The following is a 15,106-nucleotide window of genomic DNA, read 5'->3' as shown; positions in this document are numbered from 1 at the left end:
AGGGCATTGGGGAATTATCTCAGTCAAGGCTATTGCAAGACCTGTCAAAGCAAAAGAAACAGCCTGAGTGAAGACTGTGAGCCAGGGAGAACCAGGAGAAGGTCCGAGAAACAAGGTCCTAAAGCATGAGGGAGGGAGGAAATGGTAGAAGAAGGCAGAGAGGCAGGCTAGCCATGTAAGAGTTCTCTGAACAGTATTGATCCACACCCACCAACCTCAGGATCATGCAAGGCCCATAGCCTGAAACCTGTGGGAATCTTTAGTTGAACAGGAAAATTTTAGTTTTGTGGAAGCATGTAAACTCCAGTTTATTATGTTTGTATTCAAGGCATTTATACTACATGTGACAACACAGGGGGATGCAGTTTTCTCTTTGTGGACTATATTCACTTGCCTATGGGAGTTGCGTAATATTTTGAGATTGTACCTGTCGATCACCCTGTTTCATACATACATAGAATGGAAGCCATTATAAAGAAGTGCCATCTGCCTTTTATTCTGGGACTTGTAGAAAGTCTAATGTACATATGAGCAAACCAAGTTTTAAGGCTGTGCTGTTGTGTACACACACTTTGTTAGGCAGAAGGGAAAAGAGTTCCTACATGTTCCTTGCCCCCACACATGTATAGACACCTCCATTAGCAGCATCCCCCACCAGGGTAAATAATCAGTGAGCCAACATTGACATATCATTATTACTCAGGTTCCATAGTTTACATTAGATGTTGTACAGTATGTAGGTGTTCACAAAGGTATAATGGCACATATCCATCATTACAGTATCATGCAGAGTGGTTTCACTGTCCCCAAAATCCCCTGTGACTTCACCTATTCGTCTTCCCCTCCCCCAACTAGCAACCACTGGTCTTTTCACTGTCGCCATTGTTTTGCTTTTCCCAGAACGTCACATGGTTGGAATCTTGCTGTGTAGCCTTTACAGGTTGGCTTCTTTCACCCAGTAATCTGCCCTTTTATTTTAGCCAGGCCCATGTGACTGAGGTTCATTAGCCCCAGCAACTTGTCGTCAGGCACTTAAGTCACACATGTGTCCCTGGAAGGAGAATTGTTAGATCAGTGGCATATAGTTTTTCTACCAAACAAAGCAAGGATTCAGGGCAGTTAACTCAGCATTCATTGAGAGCCAGTTGCTTGAGTAAAATGTCAGCTGAGGACCCCTGCTCCTGCCTGAGGGAGTTTCCAGATACATTTGTTCCTGAAGCATGTGCTTACCTTATACCACGTTAGTATATGAACTGCACACCTTTCTGAAGTGGTGATAACCAAATGCATGTGTTTTATTTACAGCCGAAGATAGAAAAAGTGTTTTATCTGCCTTAGACAAAAGCTCTACACATAATGCATGCTCAGGTAATCCAGATTAAGGAAAACAACTCAATTTTAGTAATTTGACTCAAACTCCTTACAAAATAAACTGACATAATTTTCTTTTCTTTCTTCTCCTTTAATGAACCTGTAGATGAACTTTTAGACATGAAACCCGAGGAAGGTGGTAAGATTTATGCATTTCTATGGGGTTACAATTTTTTTAATATTTTAAATACTGTGGTTACATGCAGGCAAATGCAATTTTTATCTTTTGAATAGCTTTGCATTCCCAAGCAATTGTTTTTAGGTAACTGCCATTTGTCTTTATGAAGTGAAGTAAAGTGAAAGTTGCTCAGTTGTGTCTAACTCTTTCCAACTCCTCTGTCCATGGGATTCTGCAGGCAAGAATACTGGAGTGGGTTGCCATTCCCTTCTCCAGGGTATCTTCCCAACCCAGGGGTCAAACCCAGGTCTCCTGCATTGGAGGGAGATTCCTTACCATCTGAGCCACAAGGGAAGGCCTAGTGACTTTAAATATCCTCATGCACAAAGAGTATGTGCAGATCCATTATCATTATAATGTTCAAACCAGTAAAGCTAAAAGGTGCTACGTCAGAGATTGTATGCGGGAGTAGAAAAAACATGGCTTTCAGAATCAGACAGACCTGACTTTTGAATATGGTTCTCTTATAAATAATCTCTATGGCCTTAAGTAACTTGCTTCATCCTTAAACTCTTTTAGCTCAGTTATTCTCGTTTGTAAACTGGAACCAGTAGCAACAGTCTTGCTGGGTTACTCTCAGGTTCAAAGATCAAGTATGCAAAGGGTCTTTCATATCTCTGACACAGAGACACTCTCTAAATGGTAAGCAGTTGAGATGTGGGATTAGAAATGTTGCCCTGCTGGGACTTCCCTGACAGTCAGTGGTTAAGACTCCGAGCTTCCACTGTAGGGGGCATGGGTTCAATTCCTGGTTGGGGAACTAAGACCCCACATGCAGCACATGGCATGGCCAAAAATAAACAAATAAATAAATAGATTATAAATTATGAGTTTATGTAATTTTCAAAAAGAAAAAAATCTAATTATGAAAAAAATAAAAAGAAATATTGCCATGCTGATGCGCAGTGCTCATCTTCACTGAGCCTTAGTTAAATGCAAAGGGAAAGCTTGCTGGCTAGGTCCCACATCCCAGTTCCCCAGACCTAAAAGTCATTTACTGAGTAGCCCCTCACAGGAGATTCCACAACTGTGGGTCTGGATGAGACATGCCTAGTTTTAAGTGATCCCAAGAAATTGAGTGTTTTCAGCTTGCTCATAGCATTTGCTTTTCATCCTACCAAGAGGCTCCTCCTGATTTACCATGGGTCCAAAATATCCCTGAGATTGTCATCCAAATTCTAGAGTATCTCTTGCCCCAGGGGGTTGGCATACAGTCTGCCCTGGACTGACAGGTTTCTTTCAGGACTAGAAGTGGGCCAAGATATCCTGATGGCCCCAGTTACCTAGGGCCGACAACTTTCTCTACCCAGTCTTTGCTTGATTTGGATTTAGTTCCCAGAGTGTGAGAGGAGAGAGTCTGGGAAACAGAGGACATTGGTTAAAGACTTTTTCAAAATTGGAAAGGCAACACAACTCTAGCATTAAGTTTCCAGGGCTTAAAAAAAAAAGTTTCCAGGGCTAAGGAATATAAACTTCAGTGCAGAAACCTGCTTTCCTTATTAATTTTTCACTCCACTGTGCAATATTTCATGAAGGTCCATGTGTATTTTATCAGAATGTCTACTTATTTGTGAATGTTGAAATCACATAAGATTATGAAAGTAAAAAAGCAAGTAATAATGCAGATTGCCATTACATGGCCTATGTTTTCATAAAATCACTTCTCCCTTGGCTTAAGGATAGAATTTTGATGAAATAAAGGTGTTTTCAAACAAATTAATTTTTGGAGGAGGAAATAGTTCAGTCTTACAAACTGAGATAAAGATAATAACGTAAGAAGTAATAGGTACCTCCTACCTAGTTTTAGCAAGTCTTTACAGTTAACGGATTATTCATACAGAAGCTTCAACTTATTTTGATAGGAATATGCTTTCTCTTATTCCCAACCTCTTGTTTATATAGCTTGTCCTTTGTTTTTATTATCTCCTACTTAATTTCATTATTTTAATAAGCATAATTTTTGAGTAGGTGGTGTCTTCACATTAGTGCAAAAAAACAAAATGATAATAAAAATATATACAGGAAAAAAACAAACCTCTCACCCACATTACTGCTACCCACCCTTCTATCTGTTCCAACATACCCTCCCCTCTTGCATCCCTCCAGTGTTTCTTTCCACAAACACAAGCACATTTGAGTCTACAGTTTCAGGTTTCCCCACTTCTTACAAAAAAATATTCTTGCTTTTGATTTTGATTTTTTTTTTTAACTTGGTCATAGCAGTACATGGCTAACCCAGTAGCCATGCATTTCTTCTCAGAATTTAGTCAGAAATGCTCCTTTCCAAGATACAGTCATGAGCTTCTTCCATCCCATGGGCCAAGATTCACTGGAATAAGATTGCTATCTTTCTCCTTATTTAAAACAACTTCCACACCTCATTGGTTTAAAGGTACAATCTTTGTTTCATCGAATTACAGCTCATAGGCTTTTTTTTTTTTTTTTTTTTTTTTGAGCACTCCATTTAATTCTGAAGATAAAGAGATGAACGTGCTCTTCCTCAAACTGTGTACTCATTCTCAGACATAAAAATGTATTTACAAGTTTTCTTGGTTAAATGCAGTTTGACATAATTTCTCCTTTCCCTGTATCACTGCCAGCCCACAAAGCCCTCCTTGAGTCACGAGCCATTCTTTCCCTCTATCTACTTCTTCTGCATCTGCAGCCCCTGGGGTAGCATCAGCTTAAAAATTAACATAGCCCCAAGTATAAAAATATTCCCTCAGTGTACAAAGAACTTGAGGTGATGGAAGAAGAGAATGCTCTTAATTAGTTGACTTCCAAATATGTGCCCTTTGGAAAACTGCCAGAAGAACCAAATCTCAATTTAAAATGCTGGTTGTAGTATGTAAGACATTAAACAATCAAGAGTTAAAAAGAGCTTAATCCAGGGAAGGCTGACTTTATAGGACTGGCGGTGGGGCGGTAAGCTCTAGCACCCTGCTACATGGGGGCCCGTTCACTCTCAGTGGTGATTCTGTTCAACAAGTCAGTCCTGGTGCAATGTTGTCAGAGAGCAGACCGCTTCTGACAACAGCAAGGACGCAATTCCCCAGGAACCATGGCCCAGAAAATCATTCTGACTGAGTGTCATGGTGAAATGTGTTTTCTCCTATTAAATAGATAATGAAATTAGAAGATGCTTGCTCCTTGGAAGAAAAGCTATGACAAACCTAGACAGCATATTAAAAAGCAGAGGTAACAATTTGCCAACAAAGGTCCATTAGTCAAAGCTGTGGTTTTTTCAGTGGTCATGTATGGATGTGAGAGTTGGACCATAAAGAAGGCTGAGCACCGAAGAATTGATAGTTTCAAACTGTGGTGCAGGAGAAGACTCTTGAGAGTCCCTTAGACTGCAAAGAGATCCAACCAGTCAATCCTGAAGGAAATCAACTCTGTGTATTCACTCTAAGGATTGATGCTGAGGCTGAAGCTCCAATACTTTGGCCACCTGATGCGAAGAGCTGACTCATTGGAAAAGACCCTGATGCTGGGAAAGATTGAGGGCAGGAGGAGAAGGGGACGACAGAGGATGAGGTGGTTGGATGGCATCACTGACCCAATGGACATAAGTCTGAACAAACTCCAGGAGATGGTGAAGGACAGGAAAGCCTGGCGTGCTGCAGTTAATGGGGTTGCAAAGAGTCAGACACGAGTTAATGACTGAACAACAACAAATAGATAATGTAATGGAAAACCAATATTTGGCCGGTTTATACAAACATTTCAAGTGAAGAAGAACTGAGTTACAGTTTGAAATACTTGGAAGTGGCTCTGAAATCACCTTGTGACCACATGTGACGATCCTTAGCCTCAATTCATGGGTTATAACAGGTAGAACTTCCAGATGTTCAAGCTGGTTTTAGAAAAGACAAAGGAACCAGAGATCAAATTGCCAACATCCGCTGGATCACCGAAAAAAGCAAGAGGGTTCTAGAAAAACATCTATTTCTGCTTTATTGACTATGCCAAAGCCTTTGACTATGTGGATCACAATAAACTGTGGAAAATTCTGAAAGAGATGGGAATACCAGACCACCTGACCTGCCTCTTGAGAAACCTATATGCAGGTCAGGAAGCAACATTTAGAACTGGACATGGAACAACAGACTGATTCCAAATAGGAAAAGAAGTATGTCAAGGCTGTATATTGTCACCCTGCTTATTTAACTTCTATGCAGAGTACATCATGAGAAACGCTGGGCTGGAAGAAGCACAAGCTGGAATCAAGATTACCAGGAGACATATCAATAACCTCAGATATGCAGATGACACCACCCTTATGGCAGAAAGTGAAGAGGAACACAAAAGCCTCTTGATGAAAGTGAAAGAGGAGAGTAAAAAAGTTGGCTTAAAGCTCAACATGCAGAAAACGAAGATCATGACATCTGGTCCCATCACTTCATGGGAAATAGATGGGGAAACAGTGGAAACAGTGTCAGACTTTATTTTTCTGGGCTCCAAAATCACTGCAGATGGTGATTGCAGCCATGAAATTAAAAGACGCTTACCCCTTGGAAGGAAAGTTACGACTAGATAGCATATTGAAAAGCAGAGACATTACTTTGCCAACAGAGGTCTGTCTAGTTAAGGCTATGGTTTTTCCAGTAGTCATGTATGGATGTGAGAGTTGGACTGTGAAGAAGGCTGAGCGCCGAAGAATTGATGCTTTTGAACTGTGGTGTTGGAGAAGACTCTTGAGAGTCCCTTGGACTGCAAGGAGATCCAACCAGTCCATTTTGAAGGAGATCAGTCCTGGGTGTTCTTTGGAAGGAATGATGCTGAAGCTGAAACTCCAGTACTCTGGCCACCTCATGCTAAGAGTTGACTCATTGGAAAAGACTCTGATGCTGGGAGGGATTGGGGGCAGGAGGAGAAGGGGACGACAGAGGATGAGATGGCTGGATGGCCTCACCAATTCAACGGATGTGAGTCTGAGTGAACTCCGGGAGTTGGTGATGGACAGGGAGGCCTGGCGTTCTGCGATTCATGGGGTCGCAAAGAGCCGGATATGACTGAACGACTGAACTGAACTGAACAGGTAGAAATCTTGTGTTCCTTAAAGTTGGGCCAAGAAAAATAACTCTCAGATAACTGAACAGAAAGTGATGGCATAAAGCAGAAGAGAGTTCCATCCACTCAGCTCACCTAAGTCTCCTAACTTGGTTTCATCCAAAAGATCCCTCTCTCAGATGGGACTGGCTGAACGAATTTTAGAATTTTTTGATTGTTCATATTACAGTTAAAATGTTTGTCTTCGGCTGCCTCCTCAGTTTCCATACCTGATCCTTGCGATTCTGAATTCTGGCCAAACTTCAGAATGACTGAGAGCCTCACTCAGTAGGTCTGGATGAGGAGCTGTAGCCTGAATCAGTAACACGTGTTTCTGTCCCTGCCCCAGGTCTTTCCCAGTCATTCAGAAGGGTCTCCTCTGTGCGTGTGTGTGTGTGTGCATGCGCGCGCCAGTCGTGTCTGACTCTTTGTGACGCCATGTGCTGTCGCCCACCAGGCTCCTCTGATGTTCCAGCAAGACTACTAGAGTGGGTTGCCATCTCCTTCAGGGGATCTTCCTGACCCAGGAATTGAACCAGAGTCTCTTGTGTCTCCGGCATTGGCAGGCAAATTGTTTACCAGCTGAGCTTCCTGGGAAGCCCCTCCTATACTTACCCATGTATGTGTAGCTGTCTAGGGATCTGACTGCTTCCTCACAGCTATGTCTTTTCTCATAAACTTTCCCTTCTCCCTGTCTTCCTCAGTATCCTATGGAGAACTGCTGGATTGCTTCCTTTCATGAGCTAATGGTGCACTTTTTAAACCAAGTGCTGTTCTTATTTGATCACCTTATAGTCTGGAGTGTTCTGTGTAGATTTACCCATGCTCCAGGCATCAAGTTTTCTAGTAAGATTGCTTACTTGTTAAATTCTAACTTTACAATGGAGGACCAGGCTTGGGGATCATGAAAAAGTATTTCTGAGTGTCTACTCAGGGTCTAGCATTGTTGGGGTTTTTTTTTTTCACTCGTGGAGGAGGGATTTTTTTTTGTTTTATTTTTTGTTTGACATGTGTGTGTTTGTGGGTGTGTGTGTCCCAGAGAGTGGGTGCAGTGGATTTTCCTCCATCTGCTAGCTATTATTATCCATGTCTTTTTTCACCAGAAGGGAGATTTTAGAAGTATTCTTGAATTCTAAGCAAGTACAGTTTCTTCCCAGAGCCTTTTATAATGAAGACTATTTTTCTTGTTAGTTTTCTAAGGTGGTTTCCTACCCATCTTCGTCCCGTGCTGTCTTCTGGGTGATGTGAGGATAGTGTTGGTGTTTGGGGTTTTTCATGTGTGTTTCAAGCGTGAGGCCTTTACAATTAGTCATAACGCTGAGAGCGGGGAGCCAGGAGCAAACCCGAGCGCCTTCCTGTTTCACACGCAGATGAAGGGAACTGCCGTGACATTTATCTGTTTGCTTTCCTGTGCTCTCATTTTGGGTCTGTGTACTCATGTTTCCATCTTCTGTGCTCCTAATTTCTGCTGAGGTCATGAAACTCGGTATGATTTCATAAATGTCACCTGAGTGGGCGGTCACCCTTTTCCCACCTTAGTTTTCTGTCACCCACAGTCTGAACACTAGCGCTGCCTCTGAATGTCAGTTTTCACTCGTTGAAAACTCACTGGGTCAGAATCAGTGTTCCTAAGGAATGTTTTTGCAGAGACATGGGGTTTGATTTTTGAAGCCTTGGGCAGAGCAAGGCAAAGATGACGAGAGGGTCTGTCATCTTGGCCATTCTGTCATGATACCTGCAGCCAAGAATTTTGCCTAGCAGCCAGTGGAGCTATATGACCTTAGAAACCCTACAGACTTGATGAAAATTTAAATATTTCCTTATATATGGGATCCTTAATAGGCTCTGAAGTGTGCAGCACTGAGAAAACATCTTGACCTGTGAGCCAGGGGTCCCCAGCCAGATAATCCATAACTAATAAATTATATGACCTTGAGGTCATCTAGCCTGGGTCTCTCTTTCCTCATATATAAAATGAGTTTGAGGAGATGATTTATAAGATCCTTTCAGAGTATGACTCTTCCCTTTGGGCATTTCACTGGGAAAACAGCAGGTTCCTAGATGGGAAGATGGGGGAGTATGTGTGAAGAACGGCAGACAGAAGAGTGTTGCTGAACCACAGGCTTCCCTGAAGGCAATGTTGGTGAGCTGTGGAAAGGGCTACCTTAGAGCTTGACTGCAGAGGTCCTGAGCCCACGATAAGGAGCATCACTTCACTCAGCAATCAGAGGGGGCCATGGATGTTATTTGAGGAAGGGAGTAATAACCTCACAGCTGAATTAAGCAAAAGTATACAGCCGGAGGGGCTTCCCAGGTGACTAGTGGTAAAGAACCTGCCTGTTAATGCAGGAGACACAAGAGACCCAGATTTGATACCTGGGTCAGGCAGATCCCCTGGAGGAGGGCATGGCAACCCACTCCAGTATTCTTGCCTGGAGAATCCCATGGACAGAGGAGCCTGGCAGACTATGGTCCACAGGGTCTCAAAGAGTCAGACGTGACTGCAGCAACTGAGCGTGCACATACACACATACAAAGGGAGAGTGTCTTTTATGGAACCCTACCAGGCTCAGCAGTGGGCCAGCCCCTAAAGGCCCCCAGGCTGGAATCTGTCATCAGAGTTTCAGGAAAGCATTTGGAATTGGAGACAGGGGCTTGAGACTGTTCCCAAGTGACACTAGAACCAGGAGAACACATAAGATCTTCTATGCAGAGAATGTAGGGAAGAGAGAGGTGATTGCTTAGGAGGAAGTCTCAAGGGCAACCAGAGTAGGACGAGGCGGCAGGGAAAGTATAGTCAAGAAGACAGGAAGACATCCAAGAGAGCCACTTCCCGGGGACCCCAGGAGACGACAGCATTTCCAGAGCGGGCAGTAGTGCAGAGTGCTGAAGAGACCAAAGCAGCCTCAGAATAGGGGCTTGGAACTTGCCACGAGGGTCTCACTGCTAACCTTCAAGAGGGCCACCTCAGTGTAGAGCAGGGCCAGGAACTTGATTACAGATAGACCCAGAAAAGGTGCTAACAAAGTCATGCGGGTGGCTGTAGAAGGAAGAAGAAACTTGAACAGTGACTTGACAGGAGGCGGTGGGTAAAAAAGTGAAAGTGGAAGTGTTAGTCTGCTCAGTCACATCCGACTCTTTGTAATCCCACGGACTATAGCTTGCCAGGCTCCTCTGTCCATAGGCTTCTCCAGGCAAGAATACTACAGTGGTTGCCATTTCCTTCTCCAGGGGATCTTCCTGATCCAGGGATTGAACCCAGGTCTTCTGCATTGCAGGCAGATTCTTTACCGTCTGAGCCACCAGGGAGGTGTTGGGGGAGACTGCAGTATCAAGTGAAGATTGACACTGTTGGAGTGTGCACAGACTTGAGGCCAGGGAGAAGCCTTGGAGGATGAATGAGTACAGATGCTAGAGTTGGAATAATGCTGGGGTGGAGCAGGCTTCCCAACACGGGGAGAGTACAGCGGGGGCAGATGTCGCAAAGGAAGAGGGGTGCATGAGGAGTCATAGAGTTGGAGGCCAAGCAGTGAGAATTGGGGTATGTCACGCGTGTTGGCCTTTATGTTTGTAGTCGTACCTGTTTACTGCTGGGAAGGTAAACATGGAGACTTGAGGAGCTAGCAAGGGCATGAAGGGGGCTTGGAGGCGTATCTGTGGATTTGGCACCTGCGATCTCCACCACCTTTGTTCATTCTTTAAGACAAAGGCAGATAGCCTTTGTGGCTCAGTGGTAAAGAATCCACCTGCCAGTGCAGCAGACACAGGTTCGATTCCTGGTCCAGGAGGATCCCACATGCCGCAGAGCAGCTCAGCCTGTACACCGCAACTGCTGAGCCTGCGCTGTAGAGCCCGGGAGGCGCAAGTTCTGAGCCCACGTGCCTAGAGTCTGTACGCCACAACAAGAAAAGCTACTGCAGTGAGAAGCCTGTGCATTGCAACTAGAGATTAGCCCCTGCTCGCCACAGCTAGAGAAAAGCCCGCACAGCAATGAAGACCAAGCCAAAAATAAATAAATAAAATCATTAAGAAAAAAAAAAGACAAAGACAGGATGGGGCTCAGAAAGCCAGGACTGGTACTTGCTCGCCTGCAGGGGCGGAAGCTCTGACTCCAGCTGTAGCCCTCACCGGCTTCTTCTCGTGTCTAGCTGTGTTCTCATTTTCTCACAGTTGAGTTGAATTATTTCCAAAGAAAATGATAGCATGATTCTTAAGAGCCGACTGACTAGTGTTATTTTTCAAGTCTTGACTTGTCTGGTTACAGACCTAAACCTGAACTTTTCTATTGGTAATTATGTTTTTCTTACAAGTGATGTATAGTCATTTCAAGCGTCTTAATTATCAGGGCAATAATTGGGAGGTTTCCCTGCTTTCTGGTTCAAGTCAGTGTCAGTTTCATTGCTTTCAGCTAACAGATTTTCTTAAAAGAGAAAACAGCCACAGTATAGCCTGCTATAACTGCTAAATAACCAGGACACTAAGTAACAGGCCACATTCAGTGGTTTGCGTGTGTGTGCGTGTATGTGCATACTCAGTCATGTCTGGCTCTTTATGACCCCATGGACCCTCCAGGCCCCTCTGTCCGTGGGATTTCCCAGGCAAGAATGTTGGAGTGGGTGGCCATGCCCTTTTCCAGGGGATCTTCCCGACCCAGAGACTGAACCCTGGTCTCTTATGTCTCCGGCATTGGCAGCCGGGTTCTTTATCAGCTGAGCCACCAGGGAAGCCCCCTTTCAATTGAAGAGCTCTATTCAAAACCAGTTCTGGACAATAACATCCTCCCCATGGGTCCTTTTTTCATTTAGTCACTAAATTTGCGTTGGATAGGATAGATTATTAGTCAGGAATCATTTAGTTGGAAGTAACAAATTCTTCTTGGAAGAGTTTAGCTTTAATATGAAAAGAAAATAGAAGAACATATGGATATTGGTCCATGTAGCTGAGGATACACAGGGGTGGATTGACTTCAAGAAAGGCTGGATCTGCCTGGATTGGGAGGGAAGTTTGGGGAGAATGGATACATGTATATGTATGGCTGATCCCTTCACTGTTCACCTGAAACTATCACATTGTTAATCGGCTATACCCCGGTACAAAATAAAAAGTTTTTAAGAAAAGAAAAGCTGGATCCAGGGGCTTAAAGAGTGTTGTCAGGATTCTCTTTCTAATTCCCAAAGTTTCCATCCCTGTTTGGTTCCATCATCACTGAGAGCCTCAACTCTGCATCCCTAGAACTTAGAATCCCAAAGAAGAGAGCCCGTCTTCCTCCCAGCTTCCATCTTCCAAACTCAGGGAAGCCCCTGGCTTGTGCCCACCCCTGAGCCAGTCACCATGGCCTGAGCAACAAAGAACTCTGCTGAGCCTAGGTCACGGGTCCACCTGGGATGAAGCGGTGAGGCATCTTACGTGGTGTCTCACCAGGATGAGGAGGAGCAGGGGTCTCCCCAGAGAGAAAGTAAAGAGGGGGAGGAAAGGGATGCTAAGTTAGCAAAACCACAGAGGGCTACTCTAGATACCATCTCACACAGCATAAACAGTAAACACAAAGGTAGAGCTTTTCCAGGCTGTGGTTGGGTTTTTTTTTTTTAATTGGAGAATAGTTGCTTTACACTGTTGTGTTAGTTTCTTCTGTATAGCAAAGTGAACAACTATGTGTATGTGTAATATATATATATATATGTGTACATATATATATATCCCTCTTCTTTGGATTTCCTTCCCCTTTAGGTCACAGGCTGTAGTTATTTTCGAAAGGCTCTCCAAGTGTATTATTTGTTGTTGCTCATGCTGGTCACGATCTTCCCTGAATTGACATCTAGATGAAAGCAAGGGAGGCTGTAAAGTGACTTTGGGAGGAATACGCACAATTCTGAGTGCTCCCTTAAAGTCCTCTCTCCCTCTAGGGTCTAGACATCACCTTGAATTGGTTCCAATAAAGGGGATTTGGTTCAGCAATCATCTGGTTTCAGTCAGGCCAGAAAAGAAACCATGAGAAAAGGTTCGGGCAATTAGGTCCAACTGAAAGTAGGAAGTACTGAGCTTTGCGAAGTGAATGTGTGTAACAAGGGTGATGCTGAGAGAGACTGAAGAGAGAAGTGGGAAGGGACGCCCAGATGAGTGTTGGCGGACACGCCCTGTCACAGCCAAGGCTCCTTCCTCCGCTCCCAGCGGTGAGGCCCTCGCCTCTCCTGCTGGGCCCTTCCCACCTTGAGCAGGCCTGGGTGGTTCCTGAGCGCCCCCGTCGCCACAGAACCATCTCGGAAGTTGGCATAATAAAATGCCATCTTCCTCCTCTTCTCACCACCACACCCACAGGCTAGATCTTGGTGCAAACCTCTGTGATAACACAAACAGGAGAATGCTGAAATTAGACAGCTGTCCAAATATGGTGATCCTTCGCCACTATTTTTAAACCACACTGATATGAAAGTGCCTGTATTCCTCCTCCCCCACCCGCCATGTATAGACAGTCTGCTCAGCACACTCCAGATCTCCCCAATCTTTCTACAAAGTGTGGTTGCAAATAGATCCAATAAAACCAACGGAGATAAGAGCTTTATTTAATTCACAAGTGAAGACTTTAAAGAAGTATCTCATATATTTGAGGAAAACCTCTTAATCTCACTGTGACAGTATCAGCATTAAAATCTAGCTCAGAGAAAATATAAATCATGATTGTTCCTTCTCTTCATGACTTACAACAGAAATGTTTATAGTTTCCAAGTGGCAGTTAGATATGACAACATGGCCAGAGTTAATAAACCTATCAGTTCTTAGTTTTTAAACTATGTAGAAAACTCAATGAAAAGTTATAGGATTCATGATCATTAATGCCTCCACTTTACCTGTGCTCACGATTTAGTATTTTGTCAGTGTTCATATGGTAAGAATCAGTCTCTTCTTTAAAGTCTTTCTTCTGGACCAGGAGTGAGGTTTAAGATATATTCCTTGTGATCTTCCTGAGGATATTCCAAAGTGGACATTATTAACATTATAATTTTACAGATGAAAAAACAGAGGCCCAGAGGGGGTAAGGATCTCAAGCGAGTCGCACAGCAAGGAAAGGGTGGTCCAGTGTCCACCCCTCTGGTCCAGCCAACCCTTCCGGGCTGCGTCTTTGGCCTGTGAAACTCATCCTTTACTGCTTTGCCCTGTTTTCCTGTCATTTTCACTGCTGCCTTCAGGCAAACCAGATTCACCTTTCCTTTGCTTTATGCAGTTGCGGTGCCACAAAGGAGACGGGAAGAGGACGTCTTTCTTGGTCACTGTTAGACTTCCTGACACCTCTGCTCCCCCCGCTTGCCCCACTTACACTAAAACCAGTTTACTGACACTGGATGTGGTAAAGGAAAGTACAGTGTTTATTGGAGGGCCAAGCAAGGAGGATAGGCAGTTCATGCTCAAAAGGCCCAAACTCCATGATCCCTTTTAGGGAACAGGTGTGGGTTGCAGGGTGCCTCTGATCATCCTGTCTGCTGGTCGGTCTGGGCTGTGATGCGGCTCCCCTCCTCAGGCCAGATGGCAGGGCAGGCTTCAGCTGTGGATGCAGGGCTTCTGTGGGAAGATTCAGGAAGCTACAGAAACCAGAACTAAGATCTCCAACATGCCTTCAGGCCTGGCTTTGTTTCATATCCAAGAAATGTATCGATAGTAAGTTTGTTTTTTTCTTAAGGAGACACCAAAACTCTATAGAGTTTTTATGGAAACTATTTGAGCTTCCCTGATGGCTCAGCTGGTAGAGAGTCCACCTGCAATGCAGGAGACACAGAAGATGTGGGTTTGATCCCTGGGCTAGGAAGATTCCCTGGAGGAGGAAATGGCAACCCACTCCAGGATTCTTGCCTCGGAAATTCCATGGACAGAGGAGCCTAGTGGGCTACAGCCCAGGGGGTCACAAAGAGTTGGATGTGACTGAGCACATATCCATGCATCTATTTCAATGCAATTCTACTGATGCTCAGAAATTGGACTTGCTTTGAAGGAAAGGAAATGTGGGAGAACTAAACAAGGATCTTCTTGCTCCACTTGCAGTAAAGCCAATTTACTGACACTGGATGTGGTGAAGGAAAGTACAGCATTTATTGGAAGGCAAAGCCAGGAGGATAGGCAGCTCATGCTCAAAAGGCCCAAACTCCATGATCCCTTTTAGGGAACAGGTGTGGGTTGCAGGGTGCCTGATCAGCTCGTGTACAATTGTCTGATTGGCTGATGGTGAGGTAACAGGGTGATGTTTCAGGAATCTCAGTCATCATCTGGTTCCAGCCTAAGTGCTGGTGGTCAGCACGTAGTTAACTTCCTCCACTGGGTGGGAGTTTTAGTATCTGCAAAACAACTCAAGGATATGGCTCAGGATATTATCTATATAGTCCTTGAGGATAAACTGAATGTCCTTGACTTTGTTTTATGACTAAGCTATTATGATTGGGTTGACTAAAAAGTTGTTCAGGTTTTTCTGTACGACAGTATGGAAAAACCCAAACAAACTTTTTGGCCAACCCAGGGTCT

General features: G+C 44.2%; 1 protein-coding gene across 13 annotated transcripts in view; it reads left to right on the top strand.

The window, feature by feature from the left end:
- The window catches only part of ICA1 (islet cell autoantigen 1), a 164,749-nt gene that overhangs the window by 134,749 nt on the left and 14,894 nt on the right, over positions 1–15,106 (top strand). For 11 of the 13 annotated variants that reach the window (XM_044946481.2, XM_044946483.2, XM_044946485.2 and 8 more), the window contains 2 exons: positions 1,306–1,368; positions 1,478–1,510. The exons of the other annotated variants lie outside the window; for them this stretch is intronic. In XM_044946481.2, the coding sequence (XP_044802416.2) occupies positions 1,306–1,368; positions 1,478–1,510 (96 nt within the window). The remainder of the gene's footprint in view (positions 1–1,305; positions 1,369–1,477; positions 1,511–15,106) is intronic. 13 annotated transcript variants of the gene reach the window in all.

The sequence above is a fragment of the Bubalus bubalis genome, chromosome 8, assembly GCF_019923935.1.
Source record: "Bubalus bubalis isolate 160015118507 breed Murrah chromosome 8, NDDB_SH_1, whole genome shotgun sequence".
Taxonomy (NCBI): Eukaryota; Metazoa; Chordata; class Mammalia; order Artiodactyla; family Bovidae; genus Bubalus; species Bubalus bubalis.
This window is presented reverse-complemented; position numbering and strand designations above follow the sequence as displayed.